General features: G+C 27.5%; 1 protein-coding gene across 1 annotated transcript in view; it reads right to left on the bottom strand.

Annotated features, from left to right (window-relative positions):
* Positions 1-18,526, bottom strand: part of LOC111627597 (exocyst complex component 4-like) — a 40,532-nt gene that overhangs the window by 10,800 nt on the left and 11,206 nt on the right. The window contains exons 10-16 of the mRNA XM_023371185.1: positions 13,758-13,821; positions 11,787-11,887; positions 5,767-5,840; positions 3,021-3,159; positions 1,295-1,376; positions 1,020-1,230; positions 817-909 (exon numbers count right to left, since the gene is read on the bottom strand). Coding sequence (XP_023226953.1) covers positions 817-909; positions 1,020-1,230; positions 1,295-1,376; positions 3,021-3,159; positions 5,767-5,840; positions 11,787-11,887; positions 13,758-13,821 — 764 coding nt within the window. The remainder of the gene's footprint in view (positions 1-816; positions 910-1,019; positions 1,231-1,294; positions 1,377-3,020; positions 3,160-5,766; positions 5,841-11,786; positions 11,888-13,757; positions 13,822-18,526) is intronic.

The following is an 18,526-nucleotide window of genomic DNA, read 5'->3' as shown; positions in this document are numbered from 1 at the left end:
TGTACAAACAAAATAAATATATTGAAAAATATAAAAACAAAAAAAAATTATACTTTAGAAGTTAATCTAGTATCAAAAACGTTCGATTCAGCATGACACACAGTCCTCAGAAAAACACCACACAAAAATGCCAGTGCTGCCAGCTAAAACACACACATCAACAAAAAAAAATATTGGAATAGCCCAAGATATAGCCAAAGATTGCAGCACCACAGCACTAGCGAAAATTTAAAATTGCCGACTGGAATTCTTTCGGATAACTGACTTTTGGATAAACGACGCTCTATTGTACTTCTAATAAAGCAATTAAATAACAAAAAGCAACAGCAGCTGTTCTAAAATAATCTTTAAATATAACTTGATTAATCTGGCCATCCTGTATTTAAGCAGAATACTTACTTTAAAATTATGAGTTCATAATGGCAATAAAACTTTCATAGAATAAATATAAAGATGCTAAGTAGTTTTCTAAATACAATTAATTTTATCTCTCTACTATTCCTGTATAATTGACATTTTCTGTAATATTATTTCATCATATGGCAAACTAAACACATTGAAATCTATTAAATATAATGTTTCAAACAAGTTTTTTAAATACTAATTTCTTAACCTGTGTGTTGAGTTTAATATATTATAAGGTATAGCTAAGATTCTAAAAATCCAACCCTATTAATTCTCAGAAAATATAAATTTATAAAAGTTTCATTAAATAGATGATTATATTTATAAAATTGAGTTTAATACAAATTTTTCTTCTTCATCTCAAAATACAAATATTTTATAATCATTTTAAGTAGATAAATATATACATACCGTTATTTTAGCTTGAGGAGATGCTAACATTTGCTGTTGTTGATGAGTAGGAAGATTGTTAGCAAATGTTAATATTCTTGATCCAAACCATTCCTAATGAAATTAAATAAGAATTATTGATTTAACATAAAATTTAATTTAAATTCTTAAATTAATTTCCTAAAAAATTTTTAAAATTTTAAATAGGATTGAAAATAACTTACTAAACTTTCTTGTAATAGGGCTAATATCCGGAGTTGATTGAGGTCAGATAAAATTTCATGATGTGGAATTAATGTTTCTCCAGTCAAATTTCCAGTCAAGATTTCAGACTCTTGTTTATTTCTCAGTCTTATTTCTTCGGGTGATTCTTCAACATCAGGCAGTTCACAATTCTCTTTTAAATGTTGTAGATTTATCCAATTAGGCAAATGTCTGTAAAGTATTTGTTTATTTATTTTTAAGTTAAAAAATTAACTAAAGAATTATCAAAATGTACCTAAGAAAACGACTAATATCATCATCTTTTGCCCATGTAGCACTTATAATTCTCTTATCTTCTGATTCTGGTTGGACAACACCTTTAAAAATATTTTATACATAAATTTCATAAAATAATCTCAGTAAATTTAATGTAAATAAAGATCTAAAACATTAAAAATAACTGGAAAAATTTTAATAATACTTAAAAGAATTATTTAAATTACTTATAACTTTCCACAATTAGTAATAGACTTATTGGACTAATTTTATGTATGTTATTAAATAATTTAATAAATTCAACAAAGTTCATCTAATGTTAAATTCAATATATTTGAAGGCTTATTTTTTATTATAATTAAACAAACAAGTCTATTTATTTCACAGAAACAAATTTTCATATTAAAATTTTTATTTATATATAATAATAAAGAAATTTTTATTATTATTTTGCAAAATTAATGCAAAATTTAGTTAAAACAGGGTATTTTTAATTTCACGATAAAATAATGTCAATGCCACATTGTATCTACAATACTTATATGCTAAAAACCATTATATTTTGTTTAATGTTTCTTAGTATACAAGTATTGTAATTTTAATTACAGTTTTTGATCTTTGTGGAAAGTAAACTTTTCTTTTATTGAAATGATGATAAAGAATATTACCATATCATGTTGAAAAATTGTATTTATTAACATCCTAAATTTATAGAGGCTAACTGATTGATTATTCTTCTATGAAGAAATTTCATTGATTCTCCCAACCCAAAATAAAAAACAAATTAGATCTAATATTTATATTTAACTCTGTTAGATTAAAGCAATCATATCACTACATACTTTAAATATTAGTGATATTTTACAATACATTATTTCCTGTATTTTTGATATTATACAATGATATTATAAACATAAAATTCTCTCAATAGTAGCAAAATAATTTAATGACATCTTCATAATCATACAACTGAAATACTTGGAAATATATGTAGCATTACATACTATTAAAGATATTTTCAAACAAGAAAAAGTATTTCAAATGAAAAAAATTAATATTTTTAATTGCTATTTATATAGATATAAATTGAAAGTACAATTTATTATTTTGTTTTGCTTTTTTAATTTTATATAACTTTATAGTGATTTCATCTTCAAGCATTAACAGTAATAAAATCTTTTATTGTAGGGCGACCAATGCTCTGGAATGCATTGGTCAAACTCTATAAAACATGTTAATAACTTCTATGAATTTAAAAGAAGACAATAAAATATATGATGGATCAAATGTATTAACTCAGTTACCTATCAGTTCTAATCTTTTTTGAGTGTCTGTAATTCCGCAAGCATTTATTTTCTTTATTGATTTTAATGTAACAGTTTTGCTCACTTGTTTTTAGCTGTTTATTTTTATTTATTTTTTGGGGGTAATCATAAAAAAAGACATTACGTACTATAACCAATAAGTAAATAAATAGGATATTTTATATTCATAAATATTTGTATTTGTAATATTTCTAACTGTAGAATTCCATATATATAAAAAAAAATATAGAAAATGCAAAAATTTTAAGTAAATCTGTTAAAAATCTTCTGCATTTTGGATAAAACGATAAAAGGAAATCAAGATTTACATATTTTACAATTAACATATTACATCAAAGTTGTTTAAACAATAATTATTAAATTATTTAAATTGCCAACACATTAAATATATTTAAATATTTATTATTTCAAAATTCAAACCTCTATATGCAGCTTGACAAGTTTCTTTGTAATTTTTCAAAATATTGCATATTAAATTAAGAAAATCTTCTGCATATTGGGGAATAGCATACATTAATTCTTGTAATTCTTGTAAACTTTTATCTAAATTCACTGTACTCTGGAATAAGTAATTTCATTAATATTTATGAATAATACATTTCATGTAATTAAAATAAAATTTTATAAAATAATAATAAAAATATGTAGTTACTTAATATAAAAATCTTTAAGAAATATAATAAATAAAATTTGCTTCTGTTTACATCGTTTACATTTAATTTATGTGTACATAAAAGAATATCTTAAAAAGGGGATATATATACATTTCAGTAACTCCAAATTCAAATGTATATTTTTAATATTTGAATTCTGCAATATTTTAGAATTGAGGTAAACAATTGAAGTGTGTTCTTAACAGACTTCTCAATGAACATTTCTATATCAGTTTTCAAGAATGTTAAATGGTACTTTGATATCATTGATAAGCAATTCTTCGATTAACTCCAAAAATGTATTCGCCTGTCTAAATAATGATATACCATAGTAAAACATAACAGACAAACTTTCTTCTTCTACTTCATGCTTGATTTGAAGTCACTTTGTCTGCTGCTCTTAGTATATGAAGTTATATAAAACAATCAGATTAGATAATGTTTTGTGAAAATATGGCCTTCCTTTATCAATCTCTACACTTATCTGGATTTGGATCTGACAAGAGCTATTATAATATTATAATATATATGAATATAATAACTGAATGTGAATATGGCAACTATATAAGCAATATTTTTCCAAGAAAAGCAAAATTTTATATGATATGTCTGTGATCATGCTGTATACACTCTTCAAGATATTCTTTACATCAATGAGTTTATCAGTACATTTATACTAAAATTAACTTAATTAAAGCCAAATGATCTGTCATATTACTAGGCTATAGTACAAATAATTTTAAAACTAGAGATACAGTAAGTTGAATAGAGGTAGATGATTAAGCCACTCTCTAATGATGATATAATTAGTTTTTTTATAATTTGATAATGCAGCAGATTGTTTGGCTTTAATTAAAAATTGGGTTTGTGGATTTATTGTTTATATAAAATTAAACATCATAATATCTAATTTATAAATATTCCTTTAATTAAGTTAACATTAATAAAAAATACCATCCTTTGTATGAAGTTTCATCTAAACTTACTTTAAAAATAATAAAATGAAATTTCAGTTAAAGCAATCACAGATTTTGGATAAAATCTATTCAGAGTTGGGTTTTCAAGGTTAATTTAGATAAAAATGATAAGCTAAGTTAAGCCTGATGATGGCTGCCCTTGTTAAACTATACGACAAGAACAGAGTGCAATGATTATTGCATCTGATAATATGAACAAAGTAACAGTTGCATTTCTACACCATCTACACAGATTGCTATTCCTGCATGGCTGGCCAAACTTTGTCATGACAGGAGCAATGTGTGAAATTCAAAGTTCATATAATTTCATAAAAGAAAGTAATCCTTTAAATTTTTAATAAATTTAAGGGTCAAATTCCTTTGGTTAAAGGAATTTGACCCTACAGAACTGTAATATAAAGCATATGAGAAATTTATAACTCTTTCTATTTAACTATAAACATTCTCACGATCAAACTGTGTATAGTTTACAATTATCGGCGAAATTCGTCATATTGTTGTCATTCTAACACCAACTTTAACCCCACACCTGCTAAAACAATTGGTCACCTGACAAATTTTCCCACCACAAAATGTATAAAAGCAATCCTCCTTCCCCTCTCGGGGGAGTCGCCAATCAAACGGATAATGATGAAGATGGGCCATATCTTCCCCTCATACCTACTGTACGCCTTTAATTGGAAGACCTTGTGCCACACCGAGCACTGCTCTTCAAACCGTTTAAGTCAGAAGTATCCATCCAATATTATGTCAGAGGTATGATATATTATTGTGAATTCTCTCTCTCATCCGCGAAGTCTAAGGAGTTTTGTAAATTTTTATTTAGTTAGCGTGTTAAATAAACTGTTGTTTTATTTTAAATGGTGTCGTTACTCGACTTTGCCAATATCTTATCGTCGACCCCTCCGACTCTCCTCCACTCGCATAATGCGTAACTGAATGAAACGCCATCCTTGACAAGAAAGTAGGTCACCGACCTGTGGCCAGAAGGAGAAGACTTCCCAACCTCCCCAGCGGCTCACAAATTGGTGTCATGGGAGTGGGGTTTGAATCTAAAAATCCCTAGAACCATCACAAATGTATTGCCTATCAGAAATATAAGAGCTGCACTTTAGGGTATAGAAGAACTGTAGTTTGGCCAACATGGCCCTATAGTCCTGTGTTTAGCCAAATAAAAAACTGATTAGTATATTTATGTTTTATAAAGTCTGTTCTTATTTCCTGAAATTGTTTAATAGAGAGAAGAAGAAACAATGACTTCTCTGTTCATGGAAAGTAGTATGTTCTAATGCTCATTTTTACATGAATAAGATGAAATAACAATTTAAAATTATTAACTGAACTTTTTTTTATCTCAGATTATTCCAACAAATTGCAAAATTATTTAAGACAAAAACTGGGACTGTCACAGCAAAATAAGATTATGTAATAAGTTTATTTGTACACAATTATTTATTTTTAAAATTTTTGCATTAATTTTCATTATAAATTATACTAAATTTTGTAATTAAAGTTAATAAAAAACATTAACATTACCTGTAATAATGGTCTTGTTGTTCCTAGTGGCTTTAATAATTCAGGATCATTTACTGGTTTCCATGTGTCCAAACCTTATTAGGAAAATATATTATATGAATGAACGTAATATTTATATTGTATTCTCAATCAATTATTTAATTAATTTTGATTAAAATTATATAAAATCATTCTTAATTAATTATTAGTAAATATTACAAGTTACATTTATGAATGGAAATAACAGAACCGAATTTGAATAAAGCAAAATTAATAATACCTCAATTAAGTTAAACAAAATTTTTAAAAGTGCTCATTTGCTTTACCTTTTATTTTTTTTAATTGTAATTTTAAAAAAATAAAAGATAAAGCAGATGTATACTTTTTACTCTGTTTTGATAAACGCTGTAACTTTATTCTATTGGAAACTTTTATATAATATAATATAATAAAAATACAAATAGTAAGAACTAATAATAGAATTTAAGATAGTTTTTAACAAATTCATAAAATATAACTGTAAAAAAAATAAATCAAAAACACAATCAAGAATATTAATTTATATAACATGGTCAAACCTCATTAATATTTTGTTGGTATGTATGAAATCTGCATCAACATTGGTTAATATTAATGCAGATATCATACATAACATAACATTCTGACAAAAATATTGATTAATATATGATATGAAGCTTGAAGTGGCCTTGTGAATTCAACGACAATTATATTATGTTGTTTAATACAAATCAGACTTCTTACAGTTTCTTCAAAGCCATAAAAACCAAATTAGAAAAACACAAGTCATATCATGACCAGGGGCATGTTTTTGACTAATGTGAGATTCGTAAAAGTGCATCAAAATTGAGACTAATTACGAAACTTTTAAGTTGGAGAGTTTCAAGGATAGAATTGAGTCAAGAGGGTGTGTTAATGACAGAACCCAGATGGGACAAAAACTTTTTTCGTATTGTAAAACAAACATGACGCAATGGTAAACAGCAGGGGGAAATGTTGACAGAGAGAGAGAGAGAGAGAGAGAGAGAGAGAGAGAGAGCTTTGTCGAGATGCTCGTGAACAAGTGTCGGGTCGAAACAATCAAGAAAAGGTGGGATTTAATGACAAAAGGGACATCTGTTAAGCCTGAACGCATTAGGGGGTAAATGGCCACAAGAACATCTGGTGGACTGTTTAAGTTCAAAGATGTCAGAGAGAAGGGCCTTAACAGAGTAAAATATGAGTGCAAACTTTAAAAGCCCTGTCATCACCCCTCTGATTTTTTCCCGACCCAGATCAGTCTCGGGTTTCGCCTAGAAACAAAAGAATGACCAATAGGGGTAAGGAAGAGGGTGAACGGGACCAATCAAAAAGGTGATATTCGGGAAAAATCTTATAAAATCCATGAATCTCAAGGACCAGGAGGCTGATTCTCCCCAAGACGCGTGCCTAGAAGACTTCAGGTCATCCGTGCACCTACCAGCCACAACCATCCAAGCTTCTCTGCCTACTCAGAGGAAGGGAGTGTGAATCCGAACACAGGACATCACCCATTCTCCGTCAAACTCTTCTTCAAGGAAGCCCAGGGGCACCCACCAGCAACTGACGTCAACCCTTCCTAATCATTGTTGTTGTTGTTGTTATGTAAGTTAACCTTATGTCAAAATAAACGGTTTTTGTGTACTTGTCATCTTTGTCTCCTACTGCCACCACCCACATACAATTATCCCCTAGGTTTTCCTGACGCGCAATTAACGTATTGACCCTAAAAGTTGGCAACCTTACACTAATGTTATGGCATCAATATTGTTGTTGACAATGCAGACATTAGGCATGCGCCACAGCAATAATGTTTATGCCAAATCAAAAATCTCTCTCTTACAATTGATGCTTTGCTTGCTGTGACAAAGATGAATGATTAGTTAAGACAGATGACATGCACATTGGAAACAGGAAGTTTTTTTGTTTACTCCTTCTACACCAATTTTTTTCAACCTTTTTTATCTCATGGCACACTTAAATCTATAATTAAATTTCTGTGGGAAAAATCATGTGATTTAAAGTTGTGTTTGTAAACAGTGTGTTACTTGCCACTTAACCTTATTCTTTCGTCTATATGTTTTGTGAATGAAATAAAACTGTATTATCATTCTGTAAAATAGCAACAGGTTACAGCAATAGTTATTTAGATTAATAATTTTCATTTATATAAGATAAACAAATAACATTAAGTCTTAATTTGCATTTAAAAGTAGCATGATAATTGCCTTTAGAAATCTACCCAATATCCTGCTATTTCTAGGTTAAAGTAATTTGAACTAAATATATTAAATTAAATTATAGATACATTTTTCATTTAAAGAAAATTTCATATTAAATGAAATAACCTGGTGTTATGCACATATAATTTTGCTTATGAATATATATTTTTTTACTACATTATGTATATGTTTATTTATTATAACAATGAAAAACTCGTATAATCAATTTAAAGAGGTTTTATTTTTGACAAGTGCATTTACTGTTATTTGGGCTTCTTTCAAAAATAATTTATTTAATAACCTTCAAAAATTTTCGTGGCGCACCTATAATCCTCTCATGACACACCAGTTGAAAATCACTGTTTTACCCTGTGGGCAATAAAGGAACCTTCTTCCAAATGCATTATGGCTGATGCAGAATGGAGCTAGACATATCCAGGGCAGATCACATTGAAACTCTGCTGGGTGTTTTTTTACCTGTCCAGATTCAATTCTGGGTCCTCCAGAGCAGTAGTGCGATGTCCTATTAACTTTCAATCCTATTTTGATTAAAAAAATAGGATTGAAAGATAATGTTACAATATTAAGTATTGTAATTAGTTTGTAATTTTGAAATAACAAACCATTTTCATTGAAATTCAAGTAAATAAGTTATTTTTAAATTTGTAAAGTTTTATATGTATCCAGCTCCTGGATTCAATTTGGGGGTTAGGTCAGTCTGTTATATCTAGTAGCTTTAATCATCCCTCTACAAACTCTAACTAATTTCAACAAAAAATGAGCATTGAGTCTAAGTCATCATATCTCAATAAAGTAAATATTTAGAGTAATACATAGATCTATTTGTTTATTTTTGAAAATAAATCCAAAAAAGATAAAACAGCGAAATAACAGAAAAAATTTGGCCTTTGCCATTTGATAGTGTAACCATTGATTTTTGTATTGATGTTTGATTAATACAAAACTTATGTGATGCCTTATCAATATCAAATCAATATAAAATTAAAATATTTAATAAAAATTTTAAAAAAAATTTCAAACTATAAAAGTAGAAAAGTTTTACTTACTTTTTGTAGCATTATCAACCATCACATCTACAACTCCACTTACTTGTCCAAGAAATACATTCACACACTGTGTCAAAAATGCATGTAAAGGACAATGGTTTCTGCAATTATTTACATTATTATTAAATATACAAAACAAACTTCTTTATAGTGAACTGTATTGGGTGTAAAAGATCTACATTTATTTTAACAGAAATATCTTAGAAATTGAAATCTTAAATAAAAAGTAGAAGCATATCTTTGAATTTATGAATAAATTAATCAATATAATTAATAAATTGTATGTAATTTCCACAGATAGATAAAATACTTTCAGATTACATTGAAGTTTTTATAATTTAATTAACTTGATTAATTTTATCATCAGAATATTCAAGGAGTAATTGTTCAATAACTAAATAATACATAGTTTCACAGGTTAGTATTATATCATAATTTTAATTTTAGATCCTGAGTTTATGCAAACAAACATTTATTAAATATCACATTCATCATTCTAATACAGTGATACCTCGACTTACGCTACCGCGAATTACGCGAACCCGGAGTTATGCGATTTTCAAATCTCGTCGATTTGTCTTTTGTTTGAGCACCAAGCAACTCTTGATTACTCATTCCCTCCACACTATTGTTCGGCTTACATGTTCGGATGTGTCGTGCAGAATTGACACATAGCTACAATTTATTTTGTGTTATTTATTTTTGTGTTTGTTATATCTACGGAGACTCGAGTGACTCTATGTGGTGATTTCTTGTAACACTGAATGAATCAAAAGATGAGATAAGATTAACGAGAACATTTATTAGCTTACATACCTCCGACTTGGATTTTACACACATTGAGAAATTATACCACGACTTATTCAAATTCGATTTACGCGGTTATCGCTCGGTCCCACCTATTGCGTAAGTTTGGGGTATTACTGTATAGTCATAAAACTATTTTAATCTGGATACTGATAAAAAATAATATTAAAATGTTATGTATTAATATATCAAATAAATATATTTAAACAGAAAAGATTATAAAAACGTATCTATCAAGTACTTTATCAATTCAATAACTTCAACATGAACTTCTAACTGTATATATAACATAGACAAACAACTTAAATATAATTATATTTAATTAATTTTCTTTAAAATTATATCAATCTCTTTAGTTAACTGTAATGTAATATCTACAGCAGGAAAGATATCAAAAGAAAATTGTATATTCTGATTAAAATTTTAGTATAATTACTAGTGAAATTTTAACATATCAAATTATATCTGATTGAAAAATGAGCATGTCAGTATGTAAAAAGTTAAATGTTTTGAAAGAGGACATTATTAAGAAGAGAACAGACTTTTCAGGTTGAAAAGTACAAATCCAATCGACTTTTGTAATGAGTAGAATTCTAAATATGCTTCTATAACTTAAAGTACCGTTCATTTGACATATATGGAATTTTGAACAAAGTTTATGTCAGTGATGATGAATCTTTACAGATGAAGTGATTGCATTGAACATTTACTATGATTGCAAGCCATATAAAAACCAAAATCAACTTTTTTTAGTGAATAACCTTTCTTTTAGCTCCCTAAGAATCTAAAAGAATGTATAATAATTATTATTTACTTCATTCTTTTTTCTGTAATGTTTCTAAATAAGAAAAAATAAAATAGAAATGGAAATTATGAATCTTCTATTCCTACTTCATTTCTAGAACAACCTGAAAGAATTCTAGATGAAACTCATCAGGTTTTTTTCTAGAATANTTAAATGAAATAACCTGGTGTTATGCACATATAATTTTGCTTATGAATATATATTTTTTTACTACATTATGTATATGTTTATTTATTATAACAATGAAAAACTCGTATAATCAATTTAAAGAGGTTTTATTTTTGACAAGTGCATTTACTGTTATTTGGGCTTCTTTCAAAAATAATTTATTTAATAACCTTCAAAAATTTTCGTGGCGCACCTATAATCCTCTCATGACACACCAGTTGAAAATCACTGTTTTACCCTGTGGGCAATAAAGGAACCTTCTTCCAAATGCATTATGGCTGATGCAGAATGGAGCTAGACATATCCAGGGCAGATCACATTGAAACTCTGCTGGGTGTTTTTTTACCTGTCCAGATTCAATTCTGGGTCCTCCAGAGCAGTAGTGCGATGTCCTATTAACTTTCAATCCTATTTTGATTAAAAAAATAGGATTGAAAGATAATGTTACAATATTAAGTATTGTAATTAGTTTGTAATTTTGAAATAACAAACCATTTTCATTGAAATTCAAGTAAATAAGTTATTTTTAAATTTGTAAAGTTTTATATGTATCCAGCTCCTGGATTCAATTTGGGGGTTAGGTCAGTCTGTTATATCTAGTAGCTTTAATCATCCCTCTACAAACTCTAACTAATTTCAACAAAAAATGAGCATTGAGTCTAAGTCATCATATCTCAATAAAGTAAATATTTAGAGTAATACATAGATCTATTTGTTTATTTTTGAAAATAAATCCAAAAAAGATAAAACAGCGAAATAACAGAAAAAATTTGGCCTTTGCCATTTGATAGTGTAACCATTGATTTTTGTATTGATGTTTGATTAATACAAAACTTATGTGATGCCTTATCAATATCAAATCAATATAAAATTAAAATATTTAATAAAAATTTTAAAAAAAATTTCAAACTATAAAAGTAGAAAAGTTTTACTTACTTTTTGTAGCATTATCAACCATCACATCTACAACTCCACTTACTTGTCCAAGAAATACATTCACACACTGTGTCAAAAATGCATGTAAAGGACAATGGTTTCTGCAATTATTTACATTATTATTAAATATACAAAACAAACTTCTTTATAGTGAACTGTATTGGGTGTAAAAGATCTACATTTATTTTAACAGAAATATCTTAGAAATTGAAATCTTAAATAAAAAGTAGAAGCATATCTTTGAATTTATGAATAAATTAATCAATATAATTAATAAATTGTATGTAATTTCCACAGATAGATAAAATACTTTCAGATTACATTGAAGTTTTTATAATTTAATTAACTTGATTAATTTTATCATCAGAATATTCAAGGAGTAATTGTTCAATAACTAAATAATACATAGTTTCACAGGTTAGTATTATATCATAATTTTAATTTTAGATCCTGAGTTTATGCAAACAAACATTTATTAAATATCACATTCATCATTCTAATACAGTGATACCTCGACTTACGCTACCGCGAATTACGCGAACCCGGAGTTATGCGATTTTCAAATCTCGTCGATTTGTCTTTTGTTTGAGCACCAAGCAACTCTTGATTACTCATTCCCTCCACACTATTGTTCGGCTTACATGTTCGGATGTGTCGTGCAGAATTGACACATAGCTACAATTTATTTTGTGTTATTTATTTTTGTGTTTGTTATATCTACGGAGACTCGAGTGACTCTATGTGGTGATTTCTTGTAACACTGAATGAATCAAAAGATGAGATAAGATTAACGAGAACATTTATTAGCTTACATACCTCCGACTTGGATTTTACACACATTGAGAAATTATACCACGACTTATTCAAATTCGATTTACGCGGTTATCGCTCGGTCCCACCTATTGCGTAAGTTTGGGGTATTACTGTATAGTCATAAAACTATTTTAATCTGGATACTGATAAAAAATAATATTAAAATGTTATGTATTAATATATCAAATAAATATATTTAAACAGAAAAGATTATAAAAACGTATCTATCAAGTACTTTATCAATTCAATAACTTCAACATGAACTTCTAACTGTATATATAACATAGACAAACAACTTAAATATAATTATATTTAATTAATTTTCTTTAAAATTATATCAATCTCTTTAGTTAACTGTAATGTAATATCTACAGCAGGAAAGATATCAAAAGAAAATTGTATATTCTGATTAAAATTTTAGTATAATTACTAGTGAAATTTTAACATATCAAATTATATCTGATTGAAAAATGAGCATGTCAGTATGTAAAAAGTTAAATGTTTTGAAAGAGGACATTATTAAGAAGAGAACAGACTTTTCAGGTTGAAAAGTACAAATCCAATCGACTTTTGTAATGAGTAGAATTCTAAATATGCTTCTATAACTTAAAGTACCGTTCATTTGACATATATGGAATTTTGAACAAAGTTTATGTCAGTGATGATGAATCTTTACAGATGAAGTGATTGCATTGAACATTTACTATGATTGCAAGCCATATAAAAACCAAAATCAACTTTTTTTAGTGAATAACCTTTCTTTTAGCTCCCTAAGAATCTAAAAGAATGTATAATAATTATTATTTACTTCATTCTTTTTTCTGTAATGTTTCTAAATAAGAAAAAATAAAATAGAAATGGAAATTATGAATCTTCTATTCCTACTTCATTTCTAGAACAACCTGAAAGAATTCTAGATGAAACTCATCAGGTTTTTTTCTAGAATATAGACTTAGAATGCATGTGAAAAATATAATTTCAACCTGTTTTTTTTTTAAATATAAAATTAAGTTTTCAATACAGTAACTGTAGATCAAAAGAAATATCTTTAGGTGATAAGAATATCTGATTACTGACAGAAACACTAAACAACCATTAATCCCATTATTTTTATATTAATGTAATACAAAACTTAGATCTATTTAAAAATCTACATACCCAGGTTCAAGAGCTAAAGCTTGTTCAATTTCACCAATGAATTTCATAAGGGGCCTGAATATTGCTTTAAAAAATTAAACAGATACTTTAATTCATTTTTTAAAATGAAAAACACAAAAAGTAAATTAAATCATTTCAAAATAAATTAAAATAATCTAAAAATATCATAAAAAGAAAGAAATATTCTTATATTATTCTTCTAAGAAAATAAAGTTTATTTCCGTGGAGGAATAATCTGAAGAGGAAAAATTTCTTTAAAAAATTTATTAATACGTTACACAAACAGCACTTTTGTGGAAGCTGTTACTTTAAAAACAGCTTCCATAAATATTTTATTGCAGATTAATATAAAAAAGAAATCATAATTTCTTAACGTGTGAAATGTTACAAATCTTAATAAAACTCATTAAAAAAACTCTTCAAATTATTATTATTAATTTTTGTTTTTGAAGGATAATTATTTAATAATTATAATTCTCCTTCAAAAACAAATCATTCTGTTGAGAATACAATTCATTGTAGCATCACTCATTCTAATATACACACAGTGATTTATACTATGCTATAATGAATAGTTTTTATTACAAAATCAAAATGCTATAATGAATGTGGCCAACATAGCATGCACACACGCATGACATGTTGAGGTTTTCTCCACTTTGTTCAGAGCATTAGTTATTGTCTTTATTACAGTTTGTAAAGTTCAAATATCTGTTTGTGTCTTTATCAATAAAAAAATATTTTTAAAATTATTCTCCAACGTAATTTTAGCCACAAACCAGAAAAATAAAGTAAGAAATTTAATTAACTTAGATATTAAAAAAGAAATAATTTCCAACTGAGAAAGTGAAAAAAGTGTAGGAAATGTGAGTGCTGAATACAGTATGTCTAAATCAATTATCAGTAAACTTTTAAAAAACAAGGAAAAAATAAAAATTGCATAGGTTGTAAAGGTAATCTCTAAATTAAACAGTTCATGTAATATCACAGAACAGATGGAAACTTACANGTATTTAAATATAAACACAAATTTATTATACAACATTAATGTACTGAATATATACATGAAGCAATAATTTTTAATCGCATTGAAGAGTTGTCTTTGAATTACTGAATATCACTTAAAGTTGGCAATAGTGATAGCAACTTTGTACATTCTTAATTTATTTGTTGTAAGATTTTCATTTCAAAAAATCACTCTTAATTTAAAAATCTTCTAAAGTTTTAAAAATCCAATTTATAACTTCAAAACATTTCATTGTTCAATACGAAGGCAAAAGTTAATTTGCAAAAAATAAAATGACGCGTAATATAACTCGCATTGGTGTTGGAATGCTAACATAATTTTTTATTTAAAAAGAAACTAAGATATTATTTATTTTTATCATTTTTTCAGTCAAAAAAAAATATAAAAAGTTGTTCCTAGAATTAATATATTAATGCTAGGAACAACACTTTAATTAAACAGTCTTATTTGTAAATTTTATGAAGTATTTTCAACCTAACATTCCTTTATAATTTATCAATATTTTCAACCATAAAAAACTGTTAGGGCAAATAAAATTCAATTAATTTTCAACAAAGTTCTGACCAGGGAACATTATAAATTACATATATACACTTTTTTTCTAACCAAATTTTTCCTACATTATGTCACATTTCTGATATAAATATTTTTACAATTTATACTTTATTTCATAAAAAATAAAATAACAAAGCATTGTTCAATATTCCAATCAATTGTTATTTTCTTCAAAACTTCTAAATGTGATGATAATCAAAATCAAAATATCGTATTATTATTATTATTAGATGGCAAAAACAAACAGAAATAGTTAATTTAATTTAACACTAAGTTACATTATCATACATATTATCAATTAGAAATATAATGTAGACTAAAAATCTAGCAATTCAGAAGTTAATTAAATAATGTAATCATCTAATTGATATACAGATAAGCAGTTCAGCCACCATTTTGCAATAAAATTACTAATTATAATTAATTCTAAAATTTAATTTGATAATTTAAAAAATTTTGAAAGAAGAGATTGGCTCAGGACAGAAGTAAAGCCTGCAACATGTATTCATTAATACTTATTCAAAAATAATAAATTTTAACTAAGAAAATGAATATTTTTTATCTTACTCAAGCCATATTTTAAACCCATTATGACTGGAATGGGCTCAGTTCGCGAAATCTTCTTTGGTGTACCAGGACTACTTTCAGCTCTTATTCTTTCCGATCCTTGTCTTTTGAAGCGTTTCAATGCATCATTTGTCGATCTTACATATAAATGTTTATGGAGTTCTTCTACTAAAACTTCGTGCATATGCTATTAAGAAAATTTAAGCTTTAATAAACTATAATAAATAAAATACACTACAAAATAACATGTTAAAAATATGTAAAGTGGCATGATAATTTTGTTTATAGTTATGTTCAGTTTATTTTGTCTTTTATTTATATTATTTGTCTTTTTATTTCCATACTCTAAGTTCTAAGAATTGTTTTGTTAAATCTCAACACCTATCTCAATTTAATCCAGCTTAATTTGCATCAATCTTATAGGTATTGGAATTATATTCTACAAAAAATATTGAAATTTTAAATAATGGTTTTAAAATAGATGAATATTCATAATTAAAAGCTATTTCTGAATTCAAAATAATATTGCAAAATTTTATACTTAATGTAAATTAGTATGATGTCATCAATGAATATATAAAAGATAATTGTAATTTAAGCTGAGCATCATAGCTATAAATAAAATCTTGGAACTATTGTATTGTAAGTCATTAGTGTGTTAATTTTTCTAAGTTCTTTTTTTCCTCTTAATCAGATTATCTCTTAATTTGATAAATTTTGTATCTTCATACATTTAACAATTGTAACTTTAGCCAATATTAAGTGTAGAAAATCCAGTACAGACAAGTAGCTTATTCTAATAAAGTTTTTAATCTGAGGTAATGTTCTTTTATTCTTTTTTATTCAAAAGATATTTTGATTAGATTTCACAAACAACTTAATCTACACATAAAATCAAATTCATGTCTGTCTGTCTGTCTAGTCAAGTATCATAAGAGAACAGGCTAAACCAGTGATTCTCAAACTTTTTCGATCCACCGCCCCCTTTGTTCCATAAAGTTATACCCAACGCCCCCTAACCCATTTTCTCTTGTGTGAGAAAAGGATTGGAAATAGTCTTAGGAAAACTTTTCTATGAATCTCACACTTTGTGCCCTTACTGTACATTGTTCTCATCATCTGGAAACCATTAAACGCAATATTTCCTCTTATCAGTCCCAATTTTGCCTTTGGTCACCGTTCAATACCCTGCCTCTATCATAGATCTATTCATCGCGCCAGAAAAGGGCGTTATTGCTTACTTTGAGAAACGCTGAGCTAAAATAAAAGTCAATGTGTTAGAAATATTCAAGTTGTGACCTTCAATAAAAAATATATAAAATGTCAACATTTTATATATATTCCGTCGAATTTTTATATATAGAATTTGTCTGCCGTCGCCCCTCTATATTTCCTTAACACCCCCCAATTCTCTTTGAGCCTTCTACTGCCCCCCTGAAAGCCTCCAGCGCCCACAAGGGGGCGTTATCGCCCACTTTGAGAAACGCTGGGCTAAACCATTTTTTGTACATATACATTCAGGATAGTCCTCGTAAAAATAATAAATAGGCATTTCCAAATTATTTAATTTTATATACTCTGATAAAATTTACATGAATAAATAGTTTACTTCAAGTCTTTTGCATGAATATGAAGGTTTGTTCCATAGGCCAATGGGTATAAAGTGAACCCTGAAATTTGAATACAGTACACTAATGTGGACAAACAAATGGCTGAGTGGTTAGGCGGCAGCCTACCACTGTGGGGACCTGAGATTGAATCTAGACAGGTCAAAACAACCTTAGGAATTTTTCTGGAGGTGTTTCGTCCAGATATGTCAAGCCCCATCCCTCAAAACTTCACAGCCCCATTGTGGGCCTGGCAAAACCCACAATTGACTTGCTAAAAAGGCCCTCTTAGTCTTAAAAAAAAATAAACAGATGTAATTATTAACATGCAAAAGTAAATATGAAAGCTGGTAAATAAAATTTAATTGGTCAGCCTGTAATTTGAACAAAACTTATACAGTGCTAAACATATGACCATTGCCACTTTTACCTGTGTCAGACTGTCAGCAAGTCCACAAAATTTGTTTCAAAGTAAAATTCTTTTTATATTGAAAACTTTACTTAATATATCACTTTTCCTCAGCTAGTATATGTAATACAATTTATATATAAAACAAGTCCCTATTTTTTTAATCTTAAAATGTCATCATCATCATCATCATCAATTCCTGCTGATACTCAGAGGCTGTACAGGTCAACATGGTGAAAAAAAATCAAACTTTTATACTACCATCCATTACTACTTTCCCAACTCTCCTATCAACAGACAAGTTTTTAGCCTAAATTAAAGTTAAATTCCTTTCCTCTAAAGCCTGCCTAACACTATCAAGCCACCTTCATCTAGGTCATCTCTTTGATTTTAGCTTTGAATATCTGTTTGGCCAGTCAGTCTTCTCCCATTCTTTCCAAATGGCCAAACCACCTCAGATTAGCCTCACTTACTCTACACTGAATATTTGTTATCATAAAGTTTTTTTCTTATGTCTTCATTTTTAATATGATTTTGCCACTGTATCCACCTATTAACACCATTAATTTTTCTAAAAACTCTCATTTCTTCTGCTTCTAATTTT

The sequence above is a fragment of the Centruroides sculpturatus genome, unplaced genomic scaffold (assembly GCF_000671375.1).
Source record: "Centruroides sculpturatus isolate CEXI.00-Female unplaced genomic scaffold, Cexi_2.0 scaffold491, whole genome shotgun sequence".
NCBI classification, from domain to species: domain Eukaryota; kingdom Metazoa; phylum Arthropoda; class Arachnida; order Scorpiones; family Buthidae; genus Centruroides; species Centruroides sculpturatus.
This window is presented reverse-complemented; position numbering and strand designations above follow the sequence as displayed.